The sequence below is a fragment of the Spinacia oleracea genome, chromosome 3 (genome assembly GCF_020520425.1).
Source record: "Spinacia oleracea cultivar Varoflay chromosome 3, BTI_SOV_V1, whole genome shotgun sequence".
NCBI classification, from domain to species: domain Eukaryota; kingdom Viridiplantae; phylum Streptophyta; class Magnoliopsida; order Caryophyllales; family Amaranthaceae; genus Spinacia; species Spinacia oleracea.
In genome coordinates this window covers 87149967-87166115 of record NC_079489.1, presented here as the reverse complement: position 1 = coordinate 87166115, position 16149 = coordinate 87149967, and the positions used below count along the sequence as shown (strand labels likewise).

Sequence of the window (16149 nt, the reverse complement as noted above, 5' to 3'; positions counted from 1 at the left end):
AAGGCATATAATCCACATTCGTTCACAACTGTTTTTATCTTGGAATTAAGTACGTGATCATAAAGGCATCAATCAAGACTCATTCCAATTTACCCAACCTTTCCTTTAACCATGATCAACCCTGTATATGGGTATAAAGTTTCAACTTACTAAACAAGGTCCTCGGCCCTCATAAAGTAGTGAAAAGCTAAAAAGGGAACAACAATCAACTGATCTGAATCAACATATACAAAGTAATCTAGTGTTCCCAATCAAACATATTTGCATCAATCATCCATACTAACATGTTATAATTCTCTTAATGCAATATAGGTTCAATACGTCCATCCAACAGTATTAAACATGCAATTTCAACCTGACTAAGTTCGTCGATAATATCAACATCACCAAGTTCAACAATAATATCAACATAGCCAAGTTCAACAACAAATTCAACATGGTTTCAACAATTAGCACACATTCCAAGCACACAGGTATGTACGTACCTTGTGTAAACAAACTGCAAGACCACTTTAATAATTCAAAAGTCGCCTACAGAGAATTCTCCGCCAAAAAACAACCAACAAGGATTCCCAATCAACTTCTAATCGCTCACAGCTATAATAACTCATTCTAACTACATCCTAAACATATTTAGAACTTTTCTCCAATAACAAAACTTGAATATTTGATTTCTTAGTATAAGGATTATTGAATTAATTATTGAAATTCGTTGAAAACTCTTTGCAAACATCGTACTTTAAATTTTCAGTAATATAACTAATTTCAAACTACTCCCAAAACTTTGAAATCATAAAAACAATAACTTTAATAATTTATAATCATCCTACCATGATTTAAAATCATTAAAACCTTAAAAATTCATACTTTAATAATTAAAACCATTATTTCAATCAAATTGCATAATCTGAAAATTAAATTATTAATTACGCAAAACATAAAATCTAAAATTCATCATTAATTTGTAAAAACTATAATTTAATTCAAGTAAAACATGAATTATATTAATAAAACGTAATTAAAACATTAATTAATTTTAAGGATTTAAGAATTAACCAAGAGAGAGAGAATGAGTTTGCCGACGAGAAAGGGGCGGCGGCAGCAGGCAGGGAGGTGCAGCAACAGGATCTGGAAGGGCCACAAAGGCTAGACACCGCAGCTGTGGCGCCGGTGGGTGGTGGCTGTGCTTGTTGCGTGCGAAAGGAGAAAGGAGAGAGGGAGCTGATGGTCGGTGCAGCAGCGTGACAGCAGGTGTGCGACTGCTGTGAGGACGACGGCGGCAGGGGTTGCAGCGACACCGATGGAGTGGTGGCTGCGCAATAACAGAAACGTGAGTGAGGAGGAGGAAAGCGAAGTAGCCATGAGAAGGAGAACGAAACAGCAAGAAAAGAACGAAATAGAAAAGAAGAGGAAGGAGAGGGGGTTACCAGCGAGGGACGACGGTGGCCGTCGGTGGCTGGTGGCGGCGTGGGCCACTACAATGGAGGCTTGAGTATTTTTTTTTCTTTCACGTGAAGGTTGAAGGAGAGAGTGAAGGAAATAATGCCCTTGGTCCAAGTATGCATTCTATGTTAAGTCTAATAAATGCGGTTCAGTATTAATTAACAAGTTAATAATTCAGTGAGATCAAGTGAGCTGAATGCCTAGCTAGAGGCCGCTTCAGTTCAAGTGGAATTAATGATATTAATCCACAGCTTACTCTTGACTGAACCCGTAGGGTCACACAAATAGTACGTAAACGGATCAAGTATTTAATGGCATTAAATACTCCATCTATGAATATTCGGAACCGACGGATCTTGGTTTCAGTGGGAGCTAAGATCGTCACAGGCAAGAAATGAATACTCCGGAAACGATGATATTGCCGGAAACGGAAATATGGATCGTATCGGAAATATGAATATTATCCAAGTCATAGATGTTACCGGAAACGGAAACATGGTACGTGTCGGAAAATATTATTGGAAATGGAAATATTACCAGAATCGGAAATATTGCCGGAAACGGAAATATTGTCAGAATCGGAAATATTGCCGGAATCGGAAAATAATTCCGGAAACGGAAATATTAAATATTTGTTCGAAACGGAAATTAATTCCGGAATCGGAAATATTAAATATTGTTCGTATCGGAAATAGATTCCGGAAATGGAAATTTAATCGGAAGCGTATCGTACGAATTAGCATCGGACGAGGCTTGCCGGACGAAGGCCCAGCACGAAGCCGGGGCCATCGCCCAGCAAGCATGCGCGCCACAAGCCCAGCCAAGGCAGCGCCCAGGCCTACCGCAAGGCAGGCCCAGCGCGCGCCAAGGGCCACGGATGCGTGGGCCGTGCTGCGCGGGCTGCTGCTCGCACGCGCATGGGCAGCCCTTGTGGCTGCCGTATGTGTGTGAGTTTGTGCTCATGCGTGATTCCTGAATCTACAAGAGTCAGTGTATGATTAAATTTCTATTCCTAATTGGATAAATTAATTAAATAGAATTCATGTAGGATTCTAATTTCAATTAATTCGTATCCTACTAGGATTACGATTCCTTTTCCATAACTCTATAAATAAAGGCCTAGGGGTCATAATTTATACACAAGTTTCAAAGTATTCAAAAGTGAGTTTTTGAGAGAAAATTAAAACACATCTTGCTCATAAAAGTGCCGAATTTTCTAGTACCTTAAGGGCGATTCTAGTTGGTCAATCTTAAGGCGGATCCGGACGTGCTGTGGACTATCTACGGAGGGACGACATTTGGAGTCCTAAAAGACTTGTTCTTGTTCGGTTCGGGCGCAGCTAGGGAGGGCACGCAACAAAGAGTATGCATCTAATTATGCTATATGATTATGTGTAAATAATATGATTCCTGGGTTAATGGTTGTTTCCGCATGATTTATGTAAATGTCATATGTATCATAACCTAACAGTGGTATCACGAGCCCCTTATTATTTTCATAATCTAAATTGCATGAACATGGTTAAATATTACAAATTTGCAAGAATTAAAAGGGGTGATTAATTTTCGTAATTGTTAATTAATTGCAAATTGCGTTTATTTAATTATATGTACGCAGTTTTTCGGCAGTTTCTTCATTACTCATCCGAATTGAGTGATTTTTGTGTCAATTCCGCATGTAAAAGGCATTCTAAAATTTTGACAAAAATAGTATTTTTCTGCCGAACCCAGAATTCTCAAATTCGAAGCCTAACTATGACTTTTCGAAGGTTTTAGTTTTTCGAATGCAAAATTTCGTAAATTTAAGATGTTAAATTAAATATTTGCGATTCCTGTTGATAAATCTTGAATTTTTGATTGACCTACTGCATATGTTTAACAAGTTTGAATGCCTAGTCTTGTTAATTATGCAATCTAATTTGTAATTATGATTAATTTGTTGAAAATTAGAATAATTTAGAATTAATTTGATTTTCATAATTAATTGTAATTTAATTAGAAACCTATGATTAAAAACCACCATAAAAATTGTAAATTTACGATAAATTTTAAATTTTTATGACCTAGACTTGAATCCATATCAATCGGAAATCAATTGGATAATAAATTTTCGATTTTTTCGCCCTAAAATTATGAAATTAATAATATTTATTAATTTGTCATCAATTTTAAATATAAATTTTAAAATTTTATGCGATTCGTTCAAATAACTTGCACGCACGAAGCAATGGACGCTTCGTGTTACCCTTAAGGGGTGTTGTATAATGCGGGCATGCGACGACGAGCAAGGGAGCTCGTCGCCCGTGCGGCACGAATGCAATGAGCAAGGGCGTAGTGCACGAGCACAAGGCAGCATCCCTGCCTTGTGTCGTGTGCCACGAGCAATGAACGAATGGGCATGGGCGAAGGGCGAGCCAAGGCAGTCGCGTGTGGGCAGCAAGCGAGCTGCGCCACAACGCGCGCTGCCTCGCACAAGTGCGCGCAGCCTCGCGCGCAGCGAGCGCAAGCTCGCGTGCCACGAGCGCTGCGCCCAGCACTGCTCGCGCGCGCAGCGCGCGATGTCGCTCGCCCAGCGAGCGATGTCGCGCCCCAGCGAGCGATGGCTCGCGCGCACAGCGAGCGAGCCAGCGCGCCCAGCGAGCGATCTCGCGCGCGCGCACTGCGAGCGATAGCTCGCGTGCGATGGGGCGCTGTGCGGAGGCTTGCGATAGGACAGCAGCAGCTATGCGACGAGCGCATGGGCTGCGCGCACATGGCCAGCAATGGCTGTGTGCGTGCGGCCCATGGGCGTGCAACGCGTAGGGTGTTTGCGTTACGATTAGATCGTTTTGAATGTTTAATTTGAAAATTTCAGTTCACGTAATTTTAATTAATTTTAAAATTAATAATTTGAATTAATTTCTTGGATTTTAATTTTGAATATTATAATTATAATAAATGGAATTTATTCTAATTATTTTACTAAAATTAAAATCATGAATTAATTTAAATGCGACTGAAATTAAATTAGATTTTTTGGATTCAATTATAAATTTATATGAGCTTTAAATTTTAATTAAATTTGTATGTTTCCGGTTAGACTAGAAATACAATTTTATGTTTAAAATTAGTAAAGCATATGAATTTATTGGTTTGAGTGGGAGCGCTTTTTAGTCATAAACTCTTGATTAGGTCTACAAATCCTTAAGGTTAAAACAACTCGATTAGAATTAATAAGGACTGAATAATTGGTAGATTATTGGTGCCCTTGATTAATTGCTGCAAATGTTTACGTGATGCATAATGTGTTTTACTAACCAGCTATGTGGGCCATTCATGATAATGAATGGGTGAATGGTATATATTGTATATGTACTGTTTTGCAGGTTATGAAGTGACTAGTATGGCCCAAATAGGATAGAAAATATGGTATGCGTACCATTAATTTGAATGTAATTGGTCTAAAGCACCAAAGTTATTTTTCAATTCAAAATGGTCTGCGTACCATCAAATAGTTGTAATTAGTTATAGCTTATCCTATTTGAAGAAAATGGTGCCTCCCACGGAGATTTTCAAGACGGACTTTGAAGTCAAAGCTTCAAGATGAAGTCGGGCCATACTAGATCACAAATATCTTATGCATGTTTTAAGTTATTTATTGCTTTAAATATGTCTTAAAATGCATGAGATCAAAAGCTTGATTATGTTGCATGATTAAGGATTTTAGTTCACTTAAAATCTAACCAACATAGTAAGAGCCTTAAGTTCCAAACCTAAAAATTGAGTTAAAAGGTGCCATGCCAAAATATACACTTGCTTGGATATCCTTTACATCAATCTAGTAATAGTTTTCGCTCAGCGAGGTGTTACTTATTGGTCCTAAAGGGGCAAGGTACACAAATAATTGTGAGTACATGTTAGTTTTGGTGAAACTCAACGATATAAGTAAGGAGTCCTTTTATGTCGTGGCAAATTCGATAGGTTTACCTAATAAGTTCTTAGACGTACCTATCAACCAAGAATAGTTTCTAGACTATTAGCAAAAGGCTTTTGCTTACCTAAGATGTTCTAGGATTAAGTCGACAAACTGTGCTTAGTTCTTCAATGATTTTAGGATCTTGGAATCATTTTATTCACACCTGCCGGAACAATAAAATTGAATAAAATGCTAATAACTTGTTTGAATTGCATGGTTGCTTTAATTTCAAGTTATTATTCATGATAAATGTTTAGACTTTGCATGCTTCAATGTATGTTTTAATTATTGTTTATAATTAAATATCTTGCACTGCAATAAATCCTTTTAGAAAGGTAACAGTAAATTTCCTCGATTGGTAGTGAATCCAAGAACGATTCACGGAAAAGAGAGAAAGTGAGCAATTTAAAATGTACGTTTCTTATATCGACTTTTATGGTTGTTTTCGAGAATCAAAATCGAATGGCAAACCGATTGGTGCTTGTGAATTCAAAATACAATGTAGTTTTGAGATCATAAAGCATTGAGTTTAATACGCTCAGCTTTACCAATGGTTAACAACCTAATATCTTTGTCCATTTAATTCTCGAATGAGTCTAGTCCCTAGACATTCGAATAGATCGATGCTTAGAGAACTTTAGAAGCTTCTGGTAAGATCATCTAGTTGAAACAAAAATATTCAACATAAATTAAAATGGTAAAGAACCTTGTTGGTGACATTGGACATGTCTAACAAAGTATAAAAGTCAACGCTAAAGAATTCAATTCTTAAGACTATAAGAAAGGGTACAAGAAATAGGAAAACAAGGAACAAATGAAAGGAATTTACAATTCCGTTTCTACCTATAAGTTTATGTTTAAAGAGAAGTGACCTAGCGATCAAACTTCCTTGGTATCATATACCGCTTGAGGTTCTTACTTCGGTAATAACTCAAACAATGGAAGCTAGGATACACTAATGACCTACAAGTGGGAAATGAAGCATGGCAATGCTACATTAGTTGTAGGGTCATCTAGTTTGTTTTAAGTCCTTTCAAAGGCTGGAACTAAATGGCTATTTTGTTCCATAATCAACATACCTAAATTTCTGTTTTCAAACACAGAAAGACTCACATTCAAGAAAAACAAAAACAATGTTTGTTTGTTTATTTGAATGAAATGGTCAATTACAGGTTGAGTCAATATGCTTGATTAAAACAAACAACTCTTTAAAGAACTTTACTAGGTTCAAATCAACTTCTTGATTTGAGTTCCACTAATCTTTGGCATTGTTGCTTAGACCATATCAACAAGTTAACATTAAAAAGCTCTATTTTTGATGGACTTTTGAAAGTTGGTTGATTTCTAGATCAACTTAAGACAAGCTACTCTTACTTGTTGAAAGTAACAAAGAATATGAACTATTGTTAGAACGCCTAGACGATAGAGTTTAAAGCTAAAGAAAGGTTTTATGACTTTATTATTTCACATGGATTTGAGTGAATATAGGTTTATTTACTCAAATGTGATATAAGTTGAATCTGTTTGGCTAGTTCAAAGATTCAGAAGTATAAAATCCACTCGGCAAGAAATCATAAAGATCTAGGTTAGATCATGTTGATGATTACTTGAGACCAAATATGATCATCAATGATTGTGTGTTGTAATTTCACAATCTAGGTCCATAAGATATGACATATCTTAGTTGGAATAATCGAAGTCAATTAGTACTTGATTCGATCAATGATGAATCATAAAGACTTTTCCTATAATTTCTAAAACAAAATGCTCAACTACCACCAAACTAAACTAAATTCGTCAAAGCTATAGAAAAGAAATTTTAGAATATCTTTTCGATAATATATATCTAGAGAGTTGCTAAACTCAGTGGGAGCTTAGTGTTTGTTATTCGACAAACTAAGGCCCAAGTATAGATATATGTTTCATTGTGATTTATTCAAATGAGACACAAGGGTATTATTTCTACCACGAATTTTTGAGAACATAATGTTTGTTTGCTCGGAATAATGTCCTTTTGGAGATTCGTTTCCAAAATGACAAGTGGGAGAAAATAGACCTCGAAAGTTTTCGAGGCGAACAACAAACATAAACGGACATTCCGGAGGCTTTTCAAAGTGCTTCAGAAAATCCGAACTTATTCTTTAAGGACTTTAGAAGTGGCTTTAAAGAATAGACATCTCTTAGAAGACTTCACAAGTGCTTCAAGGAGAACAGAATATTCAAAGGACTTTCAAGTGGCTATTGATATTCTATTGTTTGATGTTCTATACCCAAGTAGGCATAGAATTCAAGTCACTGAAGCTGAAGAAACCTACAACTTGCAGTCAAACTATTATCATATAGATTAATGAGTTTGTGACTTGTAAGAAAGCTATGACGAAACCCAGATTCCCTAAAATGGTTAGAGGCCATATATAGACTCAAATGTTTTAAATGGTTAAAGGCCATAAAACATACTCAATGTTTTGATGACAAAATTGAAATTTTGTTGATTTGCAAGAATAGTTTCACACCTATTGGTTGCAAGTTTGTTTTAAGGATAAAAACCATCAAACATGGAATTGTGTTCACACACAAAGCTAGATTAGTTGCTAAAGGTTACAAGCAAATTCATGGCATGGATTGTGTTGAAACCTCATGCAAAATCGTAATGCTTAAGTCTATAATTCAAGCAATGATTGCATATTGGTACATATGGCAATTGGATGACAAAACGTATTCCTCAATCAAATGTTGGAATAAACTATGTACATGGTATGTCATAGGATTTGTGGATCCAAATAAATGCTTGAAAAAGAAAGCCAGCTTAGGAAATCTAAGTACAGATTTAAGCAAGCAATTGGGAATTGGAATTGTATTTTAGTGAAGCTAATAAGTATTTTAGTTTCATAAAATATACATGATTCTTATAGAGATATAAGAAGTTTAGTGGGAGTACGTAAAACTTAATTGGTCCTATGTGTATCACACACATATCTCTCTATTGTGAAATAACATTCAAATACTAATGAATTAGATTTGAAATTATTCATCAATAATGGACCATGGCGAAACTTAGTACATATTGGGTATTAAGATCTATTTACAAAGATCTTATAATATTGTTTTAGATTAAGTAATGGCATTTACTAAATCAAACACGAAAGTCTCAATTGGAGATATTCGACCCATGTGAATAAATCTAAGTAAAGGATGTTTGAACTATGTATAAGCATTTACTAAGTTAAACATCAAAGAATCTAAGTAAGATTCTTAAACCTATATTATATGTCAAAGAATTTAGCTGAATTTAGTATCTACTGAAACTAGATAAGCTAAAGTTACATGAATAGAATTCAATTGGGAATTATTCTGCAAAAGAATTTATCATGTATGATATAATATGAGGATCGCCAAAAACGTATCGTATGACTTTAGGCATGACGAACATATACCAATCTCTATTGATCTAAGTGAAGATCAACTAGATTGAGATCAAGAATACTTATGGTACTTGAAAAGGTACATAGGAATAGTTCTTGATTCAAGGAAATAAAGATACGCTAAATATTGATGCTACACGCATAAACACTGGCAAAGGATCAAGCAAGAACCTTTGGAGTTAACCATTGATAAAGACGAGCTATAGAGCATCGTGTTTTGAAATGGCAACATGGATTGGAGACCATGAGTTGTTGCGTGGGAAATTAAAATATTAATTTCTATGTTCTAAGATATAGTTGGAGAGTCTTCCACATATCTATGAACTGCTTGGATAGGTAAATCCAAACAAAGCATCACTAGCAACCTATACAGTTGAAGTAAAAGTAATTATTGCCTAAGAAGCAATAAAACAGGGTTGTTTAAAGTTCTTCACTGAACTTGGGTAGATCACCTATCTGCTGGCTTGATGGTTCTTCATTGAAAAATGCGTGGAACCACTCTTGAAAGCAAGAAAAACGTCTGCTAACTTGATGGTCCTTCATTGCAAAATGCGTAGAACCACTAATGTAGCAAGAAAGACTAGATCACAAAATAAACATACTCAAAAGATCTTATCATCATATCTCGAAGAACATTCGATGAAAAAGGATATTAAGATTGGCAAAGCATAATAACTAAACCTATGCAACAAGTGAGAAGCAACACTCACATTGTCGCACTGGAAATCAAGCATAGCTTTGAATTCCATGAATTGTTTTAGAAGATGGGTTTGAGGCCCATGGTTATAAAACATTGGGGTTGAACATTTATCATATATGAAATGTATTTTCATATTCCATTTAATCTTGGTTTAGTATTAAATGATGAGTCCCTTCAACTTGACGACATATTCAAGATAGACTGTCAGGACCAGTCCTGTGACTAAGAAATGTCTATCAAGTGAACTTGAATGTCAAAGGTTGAAAATGGTCCCTAATCGGAGTTTTCTATAAAATTGGACGCATAGAAAACGTTAGACGATTAGAATGCAAGATGACTAGTAGTTCTGTTTCTTGAACTATGTGGACATGGCAATGTCATAATCATTTGCATAGATACTTACTTTGGGAAGACTAGTATCGGACAAGACCTATGAAACTTTACTGTAAGAGATGAAAGTCTGTCATAAGTAAATTTCATTAAATTATTAGACACTAAATCCTCAATACCTGAGTGATTTGAGATTACTTGTTTGAGAACTGGTTGCTTTGACGTTGACCAACCGTCGCACCGTAAAAGGAGGCTATAAAGGCAACGCTCAGGTAATCACCTATCAAACGAAGTCTAATCTCAAGATCGCAAGATTGGGATTGTCCTCCCATAAATCGGGATGAGATGCTTAAAAGTTGTACAAGGCCACTCGGAGAGCTAGAAACTGTGAAATGCATGGCCGTGCTCGGATGAATCATAGGCTATGATTATCTGTTTATTTGATCAGTTGAACTCTGAAACCGAGGAACACCTCTGGACATAATAAGGATGACAACTCTTACCTTATGTTCAAGAGCAAGCATCGAGCGACAAAGGAATTAGGAAATGCACACTTGTCCCTAAGGACAAGTGGGAGACTGAAGGAAATAATGCCCTTGGTCCAAGTATGCATTCTATGTTAAGTCTAATAAATGCGGTTCAGTATTAATTAACAAGTTAATAATTCAGTGAGATCAAGTGAGCTGAATGCCTAGCTAGAGGCCGCTTCAGTTCAAGTGGAATTAATGATATTAATCCACAGCTTACTCTTGACTGAACCCGTAGGGTCACACAAATAGTACGTAAACGGATCAAGTATTTAATGGCATTAAATACTCCATCTATGAATATTCGGAACTGACGGATCTTGGTTTCAGTGGGAGCTAAGATCGTCACAGGCAAGAAATGAATACTCCGGAAACGATGATATTGCCGGAAACGGAAATATGGATCGTATCGGAAATATGAATATTATCCAAGTCGTAGATGTTACCGGAAACGGAAACATGGTACGTGTCGGAAAATATTATTGGAAATGGAAATATTACCAGAATCGGAAATATTGCCGGAAACGGAAATATTGTCAGAATCGGAAATATTGCCGGAATCGGAAAATAATTCCGGAAACGGAAATATTAAATATTTGTTCGAAACGGAAATTAATTCCGGAATCGGAAATATTAAATATTGTTCGTATCGGAAATAGATTCCGGAAATGGAAATTTAATCGGAAGCGTATCGTACGAATTAGCATCGGACGAGGCTTGCCGGACGAAGGCCCAGCACGAAGCCGGGGCCATCGCCCAGCAAGCATGCGCGCCACAAGCCCAGCCAAGGCAGCGCCCAGGCCTACCGCAAGGCAGGCCCAGCGCGCGCCAAGGGCCACGGATGCGTGGGCCGTGCTGCGCGGGCTGCTGCTCGCACGCGCATGGGCAGCCCTTGTGGCTGCCGTATGTGTGTGAGTTTGTGCTCATGCGTGATTCCTAAATCTACAAGAGTCAGTGTATGATTAAATTTCTATTCCTAATTGGATAAATTAATTAAATAGAATTCATGTAGGATTCTAATTTCAATTAATTCGTATCCTACTAGGATTACGATTCCTTTTCCATAACTCTATAAATAAAGGCCTAGGGGTCATAATTTATACACAAGTTTCAAAGTATTCAAAAGTGAGTTTTTGAGAGAAAATTAAAACACATCTTGCTCATAAAAGTGCCGAATTTTCTAGTACCTTAAGGGCGATTCTAGTTGGTCAATCTTAAGGCGGATCCGGACGTGCTGTGGACTATCTACGGAGGGACGACATTTGGAGTCCTAAAAGACTTGTTCTTGTTCGGTTCGGGCGCAGCTAGGGAGGGCACGCAACAAAGAGTATGCATCTAATTATGCTATATGATTATGTGTAAATAATATGATTCCTGGGTTAATGGTTGTTTCCGCATGATTTATGTAAATGTCATATGTATCATAACCTAACAGAGAGAAGGGTTTTGTTTTCCTTGTTTTATTTTTCACGTGAAGTTGGAAAGTAAAGAGAATTATGGGTAATTTTGTTTGGGTTTATTTATTGGGCTTTGCAAACTTGGGCTAGGATTGGAATTGATGTTGTTTGAATCCAAAACCGGTTAGGATTGTTTTTGAAATTCAATCGCGTTTTCGCAATCCAAATTCTTTTCAACATAGAATTCTAAAATTATTTTAGATTGCATAAATCGTTAAAAATATTCAAAATTTAATAAAATAAATATACTTTAATTATATATTTATTTCTAAAATTCGTAAATTCTTATTTAAATATATTAACTATACGTTAAAATATATTAATAACATTTATAAATTTACGGGGGATTACAATAAATATACTCCAAATACAGCTAAACAACCACTCCGTATACCTTATCACAACAATTCTTCAAAATCATTATTAATATATTTTAAATTAATTGAAAAATACAAAATGAGTTCATGATATGATATAACAGATATGTTTAATCGAAAGATAAACTTAGTATCTCATGATAAGATAAAGATACATCTTTGTCATTTTTTTTTTTAAAAAACCTGACTATTATTATATTAAAGTAAAACTTAAAAACAGGACAACTTGTGGGTCAAATGGGTCCATTCTATTTATATAAAAAGCAAATCCTGGCAGATGTACACTCCCTCCATGGCAGCTAGTTGGGCTGTCAAGTACATCTGCAGAGCCAAACAAGCTTGTACTGAGTTCACTGGTTCTTCTACTTGGCTCACTTCTGCAAAATACTACATTAAAGACAACTACAAGTTGATGAGAGGTTCTAGAGACAAGATTAGATGGAACATGTTTGTCTGGAACAGATTTTCTATGCCCAAACACAGAATCATATGCTGGCTAGCTTTACAAGACAGATTGAAAACCAAAGCAAGGTTGTTCCCCTTAGGCATTGGTGTTGATAACCTGTGTGGCCTTTGTGGCTCACATCCAGAGATTGGAGCTCATTTATTTTTTGAGTGCAAGTATAGTATTGATTGCTGCACTGCTATTATGCACTGGCTAGGTTTTAGAACCTACAGGTCATCCCTTATCTCCCTCTTCCAGTGGGTTAGAAGATATTGCACTTCTGGGTTCAAAAGAAAAGTCACTTATGCAGTGATTACTGGGGTGGTTTACTTCATCTGGAAAGCTAGGAACTCTTCTATTTGGAAAGGGTCTGTCCCTACTGTCAAACACACTGTACAACACATTCAGTTTTGTGTAAAAAATAGAGTTAGTAAACTCATAGGAAAGAAGATTAGCACTAGTGAAGCTCATTGGTTTGCTAGCTTGTAATTAGTTTTTTGGGGTCTGTTTGGGGCTTTGTTTGGGCCTTGATGGTGTTTCAGTACTTGGTACTGATTAGGTTGTAAATTGTTTTGGTTGATATATATAAATCCTCTCTTACTTGTCAAACAAAAAAAAAACTTAAAAGATAATTTCAAGAAGAATTGAATTAGGGATGAACTACGGAGTAGTATGCTTTATATATATGGTTAGGCCATGCATATATTAGATAGGATCCTTGCCAAACGACATAATATATACGGAGAATATAGATTAGAGAGAGTTAAAGTTATATGAATTATAGATAATACGTTGTTTGACGAAAATTCGGAGATATCATATTTAGTATTTCGGATTTTTTTTAATAAAAACCTGTGCATCACATGGGCATCAAAACTAGTATTTCATTAAAAGTTAACAAAAAAAAATATAGTTTCAAACAAAATTACATTATAATAAGATACAAATACAATAATACGAGAACACATCTTAAGAATACGACAATACATATGATAAATATAACATAATTTATAGAATTAAGCATAATGACTAAATACAAATATGATTATAGTTACGGTATCAAGTCCGTTACTCCCTATTATTACCCCCTCCCTATTATTACCCCCATATTTGAGCCACAAATGTTCTACCAGATATTACTTGAGGTCTCTATGCATAAGTTTGTCATGAACTCGAACTCTATTAGACATGTAAGTGTCCAAATTTTCTATCCTCTCAGCACCATTGTTAAATTGAAATGGTTCTCCATTATTTTTTCTGTTTGAAGATGAAGGTTGTTCCACGGCTTGGTCATACTCACTTGGCTCCTTATAATTTAAATATGTATCTCGTTCATCCTCAACGATCATGTTATTTATAATAACACAAGCTATCATAATTTTTCCAAGCATTGATGTATTACGAGCTAGCGCAGGTTGACGAATTATTGCAAAACGAGCTTGAAGATCCACATCCTTTCGTCGACTTTCTTGTAATTTGGCAAAAAGGCCTTCCTTTTCGTTTTGGGGAGGGATACCGTGGGAATGAATACCGCCCATTTTGGGTATATACCATAAGTGAGAATATCCCATATTGTATTGGTGGCCATTCACGACACAATTAATAGGTGGTGCACGACCTTCAAAAACATCTGTAAATAATGGAGATCTATCAAGAACATTGATATCATTACTCCTACCTGGCGTTCCAAAGAAAGCATGTCATATCCAAAGGTCTTGTGATGCTACAGCTTCTAAAATCAATGTTGGCTTATTATCTCTTCCAGAGAACAACCCTTTCAATCTAAGAGGACAATTTTTCCGTCGCCAATGCATACAATCAATGGAACACATCATGCCTGAAAATCCTCTTGCTTCTCTAATTTAAAAAAGTCTTGTTGTATCCGATCCGTTGGCTTTCTGAGGTATTCATCACTAAAGTAAGACAAAATCCCTTCAATAAAATGTTGTAAGGAATCTCGCGCAAGAGATGCGCGAATCGTAAGTAGTCTTCAACACTATCAGCAATAGTACCATACGCTAGCAACCTCATAGTCGCAGTGCATTTTTGCAATGATGATGCACCAAGTCTACCGGTAGCATCTGGACATTGCTGAAAGAACTCATGTCGTTCTTCTAAAGTTTGCGTTATACGGAGAAACACATGCTTTTTCATGCAAAATCTCCGACGAAATAAAGATGGGGGGAACACAGGTTGGTCAGCAAAGTAGTCATCCCACAAACGGTCGTTTCCATCATCATGATTCCTCTGTACAAGGACCCTTGGTGTTCTTGGAACTTGATTATCCATTTGAAAAAATTCAAATGGATTATTCGCCACCATAACTCATCCATCATCAGATCAACTACACGATTCTCTTGTCTGCGTCTTTCATAACGCCGGGTATAATCATTAATAGATTGTTGGTTACTTTTATCAGAATTATTGGAAAGGTGGAAGAAGAATTTGAATAATTGGTACTTTTGTTTGAAGACATCTTTCAATTCAAGCAAGCCCATTGAAGTGAAAAATTATAGATTGAAATTAAAAGATACTACGTAGGAGATTGAAGATATTAAAGATACTAAGGGTGAGTGAAGTGAAACTGAAATGTTTTCACTCAATTTATAGAACAATATTGAAGCTATCTAATTCAATAATGAGCATTATGAATACAACAATTTACTGTAAAAATTGATTGATGTGATACATGGTAGCAGTGATACTTCACTTCATATGGGTCATGTAATGAAGGTGCAGTGATACTTCACTTCATGAGTGTCATTATTACCCAACATTGTCATAGAAACACTAGTAGAAAAATCTTTATAAGTGGCTCAGAATAGGTGACGCTTATCAAACAAGCGCCACCTTTGAGAAATAAAAATAAAAATAAAATTAAAAAACCAAAGCTTTCCCTCCAGTACACACACATCCTTTAATCTAGCAGCTAACAAAAGTTTGTCGCCCATCAGTCAACATTATACGTACCGTCCGTAAACTCTCTCCCCTGCAAACCTTCACAACGTAAGCTTTCTCCTCCTTCTAAGGCCACCGGCGAGGAAACCACGGGCGAGGCATTCACGTTCACACACTCGCACCCTCCTCCGCTCCTTCTTCACCGGCGCGGAAACTGTTCTTCCCCGTGCAATTTTTCCAGAATTACCGGTGACGAGCTTCCTTCACCAAGAAATTCTCTCAATTTTCTCATGTTGATGTTCCTAGGTAACGTGTAATTACTTAAATTAGTTAACTTATAGCCGTTTTGCTATGTTTTTGCTTTATTATGGGTTCGTTTTTAGTGTGCGCGCGCGTGGTGGAGGTGGAGTACGCTGGTGGAGGTGGTTTAGTGGTGGTGGGAGGTTTTTGTTTTTTTTATGAGCACGTTGGTGGAGGTGGTGGTGCTTTTTTCTTTGTTATGGTACGTTGGTGGAGGTGGAGTACGTTGGTGGAGGTGGTTCGGTGGTGGTGGGATGAGGCAGGGATACTATGTGGTTCGGTGGTGGTGGGATGA

The 16149-nt window shown here is 36.5% G+C and overlaps 2 protein-coding genes across 2 annotated transcripts; one reads left to right on the top strand and one right to left on the bottom strand.

Moving 5' to 3' along the window:
* The first annotated feature begins 12503 nt into the window (after positions 1-12503).
* Positions 12504-13145, top strand: LOC110800258 (uncharacterized). Its single transcript, XM_022005562.2, has one exon. It carries the CDS (start codon positions 12504-12506, stop codon positions 13143-13145), a length of 642 nt encoding a protein of 213 aa, XP_021861254.2.
* A 647-nt stretch (positions 13146-13792) lies between these two features.
* Positions 13793-14945, bottom strand: LOC110800257 (uncharacterized). The gene is made up of 2 exons (XM_022005561.2): positions 14669-14945; positions 13793-14334 (listed from the first exon to the last, which is right to left on the bottom strand). The coding sequence occupies exons 1-2, from the start codon at positions 14943-14945 to the stop codon at positions 13793-13795; spliced, it is 819 nt and encodes a 272-aa protein (XP_021861253.2).
* Between the last annotated feature and the right edge of the window lie 1204 nt (positions 14946-16149).

Coding starts and splice junctions, on each gene's coding strand:
- LOC110800257 (XM_022005561.2), bottom strand. CDS start 14,945: ATGGATAATCAAGTTCCAAGAACACCAAGGGTCCTTGTACAGAGGAAT. Junction 14,335..14,668: donor TATGAGGTTGCTAGCGTATG/GTACTATTGCTG, acceptor TTGGAACGCCAG/GTAGGAGTAATGATATCAAT.
- LOC110800258 (XM_022005562.2), top strand. CDS start 12,504: ATGGCAGCTAGTTGGGCTGTCAAGTACATCTGCAGAGCCAAACAAGCT.